Source organism: Cynara cardunculus (genome assembly GCF_001531365.2).
Source record: "Cynara cardunculus var. scolymus isolate 2C chromosome LG 2, CcrdV1, whole genome shotgun sequence".
Classification (NCBI taxonomy): Eukaryota; Viridiplantae; Streptophyta; class Magnoliopsida; order Asterales; family Asteraceae; genus Cynara; species Cynara cardunculus.
The window spans coordinates 32,402,922-32,408,840 of record NC_037529.1 but is presented as its reverse complement, the minus strand read 5'-3'; the positions used below and the strand labels follow the sequence as shown (position 1 = coordinate 32,408,840).

The 5,919-nt window shown below is 36.1% G+C and overlaps 1 protein-coding gene across 3 annotated transcripts in view; it reads right to left on the bottom strand.

Annotated features, from left to right (window-relative positions):
- LOC112506757 (PHD finger protein ALFIN-LIKE 7-like) overlaps positions 1 to 5,563 on the bottom strand; it is a 17,928-nt gene extending 12,365 nt beyond the window's left edge. The window contains exons 1-5 of one of the 3 annotated variants that reach the window (XM_025111011.1): positions 5,532 to 5,563; positions 5,373 to 5,431; positions 5,155 to 5,281; positions 4,987 to 5,019; positions 2,913 to 3,141 (exon numbers count right to left, since the gene is read on the bottom strand). In XM_025111011.1, the coding sequence (XP_024966779.1) occupies positions 2,913 to 3,141; positions 4,987 to 5,019; positions 5,155 to 5,251 (359 nt within the window). In that variant the 5' untranslated portion in view covers positions 5,252 to 5,281; positions 5,373 to 5,431; positions 5,532 to 5,563. The other 2 variants (XM_025111013.1, XM_025111012.1) reach the window with 2 other exon arrangements.
- Between the last annotated feature and the right edge of the window lie 356 nt (positions 5,564 to 5,919).

Below are 5,919 nucleotides of genomic sequence, written 5' to 3'. Positions count from 1 at the left end.
AACAGAGTTCCAACTAGCAGATATCTTCACAAAACCACTCCGGAAGACTCAAATAGACTTCATATGTAACAAGTTGGGCATGATTAACATCTATGCTCCTACTTGAGGAGGAGTGTTAGTTGTAAATAGCTATAGCTTAGGGATCTGTATGTAATTTATTATTGCTTATTAGTCCCTCTCTAATCCTATAAATAGAGGGCTCATCTAGTCTTGTAATTACACCTTATATAATATCAATTCGGTTTCATACCATTTACACGTCCCTTCACAGCTAAGAACTGGTTTTGACTGCTTTGATTATTGTCTCTTTGATCAAATCGGGCGGTATCTTCATCAGACGTATTAGTCACATTCGTCCTCGTCACGAAATCGTTCCTCAATTCTTCGATTTGCTGTACGATTCTCTCCGGACTTCTTTCAATCGAACCCACGCTGCTCTCCAAATCTTCAATTCGATTATTGGCACTTCGGGTCGTCACATTTGCCATGTCCGATCGGAAAGAGCTCTGATACCAATTTGATGTACCCTAGCTTAAATCGTAACAGAAATTTAACTCCACAGCCCTAATCGCAAGCGGTAAACATACAGTGGCTGAAATACAGTAGCTAGAACACGTCGATTGTAACATACAACAGTGAAAATCGTCGGCCAATCTATTGAAACATGAAATCGATGCAATTCCCAGACTTTCGAGAGGTCTGGGTACTCTCCTTGAGCTTACGCTCCAAACTAACTCCACCGAAAATACAAAACAGAATACCCACTTCCTCTAACAGCAACCTATTTAAGCAAGACGAGATTACCAATCTACCCCTCCCCTATTCCTGTTTACAGTAAGACTCGACAGCACAATTAGACTTAGCTTCTTCTTCTATACGTAAACCTCAAAGGAGGTTTATCATAGACTTTAAGCAAAGGAGAATAAATGGACCTGCAGTAAACTTCTATAGGTCAACTACAAGATAACTACATTATTGGCCAGAATGATGGGTAGTACCCTTTTTAACTTTGCTGCTATAGCAGAGGTGCGACAAACAAACTCCCAATATCCCTAGTGTCATTATGCAAGTTCAAAGACATTATTTACCTGGTAACGGGGAAAGCAGACAACCATCTTAGCTATAGCTCTTTCACAAGCCATGGCAAAACATAGAACTTGACAAAGCATATAGCTCTTGGTGGTTGTGACATTAAGTTCGTATTTTGCTGTTTGGGCTCAAAATAACCCCACCTTTCTGGTGGTTGAAGATAAAATTAATGGTTTTGCATCCTTGCTATGGCCTGTCTATGTTATGACCTTCAAAAACTTGTCAAGAGGCTATGAGAGAACCTTCTAATCAGTAAGTTAGGTGGTCCTCGGTTTATTCAACTTTCACATGAAGGACAATCATAAACCATCCAACAAACCGGCTGTGTCAACATCTATCGAACCTTCTTGGCATATTTCAAATAGGTAAGACTACTGCATAGCCAAGACAGATGTTCAAAGTATTGTACTTCATACTTCTACAGCCTTGAAGTCAATCGTGGCCAGACCTCATATTTTGGGTCTTTTGCTGCTCGACAAGATGAGAATAATAATGTAGCATTTTGGATTGTTGAGACGTCAATCAGGAAAGGCATGGATGATAATGTAGCCATCTGGGCTTCTGGTTGTTGTGTTTGACTCTTAAAGAGATTTGAAACAGGTTAACCCCTAGTGCTTGCTTCAACTTGTTATTTAGGCGTTTTGTACGTCATCAACGAACATATCAGTTACTATCATGGAAGAGCTCCCACCTTACATTCAACTTGCACTTGCTATTCATCTTTATTGATCATCATCCAAAATGCTAGTCTAACACTTCAAACAACTCAAAGCCCACACAAAGGTGTCATTTTCAGTTCGACTAGGCAACTATTTGTTTTAGTGGTTGAACTAAAAAGCTCAGAGATGAGTGAATCAAATGAGCAAATATGATAGTTTTTGAGATAACCCAGGAAGTTCTATATGAAATACAACTATACAAGTGAAGTTGTCAACGATTCTGCCATTAATAAAGCCATATTCCTAGCCGAGTATAGTTTGCTTATTTGCTCAGAATGGTAAGAAACTGAACCAAGAAAAAAAATGACGACTCTGAATACGTTTGAACTCCCTAAAGTTTCTATTATAACAATAGATAAATGGGTAAAATGCATCAAAATGGAACCAACTTTGCTTTCATTCCTATATTGGTAAAAGCATAATCAAAACTTCTCGTTTAAGAGACCAGTGACCAAATTCATATTCCCCAAATTATGTTTGGTGGCAAAGCTAGTTCCATTATGATTCCCCAAAATGAAAAGTTCATGGTTCCTCAAAAATCAGAAGTATTGGACCATGGTTCCCCAAAATTGGAATGAAAGCAAAGTTTTGGACCATTGTTCTCCAAGTTTTGTAATTGTTGATGACAACTATTACAAGCCACAGGATTTACAGACAGTCGCTTAGATAGCCAAGCATAGGATGACTAGAAGAGAGAAATGTCAGGATGGCAAAAGGCTAAAGGAGAAAAAAGAACTTAAGTCTATCCATAGAATAAAATATGAGCACACAAGTTGCAGAATCCAGAAAGAGGGTCTGTCAAATACAACTAAAGTCATAGTGAAAAATCTCATGAATGCATATGCCTTTTATGATGGTATCAAAAAGAGTTTGTTGCGAGGAGTAATTACAAAATGGCAGCATAGTAAATTTGTGATGCAAAAATGCAATAATCAATTACATATGAAGCTTGTAATCAATCCAAATGAAGCTTTCATAGTTTCATGTGATGACTACAAAATGTTAGCAAATGGCAACCATTAGAAAGGTGTCAAATTAAAGAATCTTGAGAAAAGAAATTTAAACTTATGAACATCTTATATGGTTTGATCAAATAAATATTACCTTTCGTTCTTACGGAATCCAAATCGTGCACCAAAATAGAAAGCAACAGAGAGCAACCACGAATCACTATGAACTGCAACTAGTGATAACCAGTCCTTCTCCTGCATGCCATCCCGAGCAAAGTTTATACCTAAAGCTGGCTCAGGAAGTTCAGGAGGCACTTCCTCAACAGGCAGATTGACTTCCCATCCTTCATTTGGGAGACCGTATAAACACAAGTTTTCCTTCTCTGTAAAGTAACACAACAGAAGCTATAACTAGAGATGCAAGCAATTTATGTATGTATATGTACACAAACACACTAACCTTCTCATGATCAGTTTACACATAGAATAAAGAATGATTTTTTAGTAGATAACATATAGCACCATCAATGGATCAAAGGCAGAAAAAGGAAATGAAAAATAGTGTGAAAGCCTTTATGGTTTCGACGGTATGAAGCAACATCAACATCAGCTATGTCAATATCCATCTAATATTTACAAAAAAAAAAAGCCATCTTCTTGGATTAGAAAAGTTAACCGTGAGCCTCAAATTGACATTCGAGCCCTTTGATAGTATTGCAACTCGTATGAACTACGATCCTAACTTCTTTATATTTAAAAAGCGAATGACTACAGGGAATTTGCAATGGTTAAGAAATATGGACTGTTAGTTTCAAAATGTTATACCAGCATTTAAATCAGAGACCGATACCCAGAACCATCTTATAAAAAAATTTAAAAGAATATTCAAGTACCCAAGGCACGAAACAGGGTAAAATTTAAGAAAGGTCCATCATTTACAATCTAATTCAAGCACACCCATAACCCGCTTCTGCAAAATGAAATTGACTTCCAGGGCACAGTGAGCAATTATTAATCTATCCCAAGGATTACCATTAGTGCCATTTTATGAACTGTCAAAATAGTATATAAGAATATCAGGCAGGGGTAGACACCGTTCATGTGACATCCAATCAATGGCTCACTGCAACTTCCATTGTTAAAAGGTAGCAGAACTTCAGCTACTAAGCCATGTATAAGAGAACGTAGCTTCCATTTGAGATTGGCAACATTGGAACAGCTTAATAACTCAATGCACTAAATTCACATTTTCCAAGGCTTGATTAAGTCCTAATCAAACATGTCTTGTCATAACTGTTGGGAAATGGGAGATAAGAAATCCTAGTCCTCTTTCTGTTATGGCACATTTTTATGGGATTTATGTGAACTATGCATACAACATTCAACAAATACATGAAAACAAACCATCATAAGTTGGGAAACAAAAGTCATCCCTAACAAGATAACACGGATACCTAAGTAGTGGTTTGAAATACAAAAGCAGTTATCTTTGAAACTTAGCAATACCTTTTCATTCTTACAACCATTTGCTCACTTGGAGCATCTTCATTAAATAGCCAAACAAACAAACCACAAACCCATAATATACAAGTAAATTAAACACTAGAGGGCAAACATTATCAAGCTATAGTAGCTAGAACCACATAACAAACTAGTATTATAAACAAGAACAGATATCTACATTTATGAAATTATGTGTCTTCTTGTGAAAAATTACATGATCTAAACATGTAATGCTGCATTTATGTATTGTAACAAGAAAGCTACTCCCTCTGCTCCAAATGAGCATATAAAAAGAAACCTGGTCTTCGTATCATCAAAACTCAGAAACTGAATCCTCCTTCCATTCCATATAAAAAGCTACATCTTAACTTTGAATATTTTGCAAGTTCATATTGGTATAAATCATACGCTTCAATAGAACATTTTGATCACTACGTTGAACTTGCTAGTATTATTACAAAATTAAAAAATATTGGTAGTGTCCATATCATTTTGTAGTATCCAGCAAGTACTAGTGTACTACGTTTGGCATCACAACCATTGAAGTAGTAAACTACAAATAGTACACATTAGGTAACGAGAACTTCAAAACAAAAGGTTTATATCGAGTTGGCAATTGGAATAACTAGGTTTTACTCACAAAAGAAAAACTAATGTCAAGTCTAATATTGAATTAAGAATATAAATTGTGTATCTGTGAGAAGAGCCCGAAAAAAATAACTAACCAGGATCGCACAACTGATAGAACTTCTCAACGTCTGCAAAACCACAATGCTATAAGAATCAGTAGAAACCCCACCAAACACACAAACTAAAATAAAAGAATAAACAAGCATCAAACTGCAACATGTAACATATCACCGAGAAGCAAACAAACAAAAAATAAAGCATACCGGTGGTAAGAGCTTTGATTAAACCAGCTCTTCTTCCTTTAAAGTCATTGAAAACCTCCTCTGCTGTTCTGGGTATCGGATGCTGTATGCCCTCCATTCAATCAATAATCTGCTGTACCAATATCACCTCCACAAACAAAAAGCGACGACAATTATGTTTCTAGAGGCATGTAAAACAAAATATGAATGAAAAAAATGGGAAATAGTTAAGAGTATACCTGGAGAAGAAGTATCGAAGAATAAGATGAAATTGGGGTTTTTGGAAAAGCTAGGGTTTCTTCTCCAAATATGCAAGCATATATACATAAATAAGGATGAGGAAATATGAAATTGAGATTGATTGAAAAGTTGGAGGAGAAACGAGACCGATGTCGTACCGATGGATTTATGATGAGAAAACAGCGGGAACGATTGAAAGGGTTTTTGGTACGAAATGGAAAAAGGCTTGCTTTGGTTTTGGTTTTTCTTTTTCTTTTTCTTTTTTCTATTTTTCCTTTTTAACCAAATTAAACCCACAATTTGAGAATTATTTTGTCATGGAATCGTGGTTTAAATAGAATTATGATCTAAAGTTATTCATTAGCGATTGTCTTGAACAATTTTGGTTGGATTAGTTGGGTTTTATTATTAGGTTGTTCATTGCTTATCTGGATAAAAGTTAATTATCGACAACTCTAACTCATCTCTAAAAATACCAATGAGAAAAGACATTTTTTGGCTCGTTCAGCGGTTGAGACTAGCGGGGGCTAGGATTAAACCCCAAGA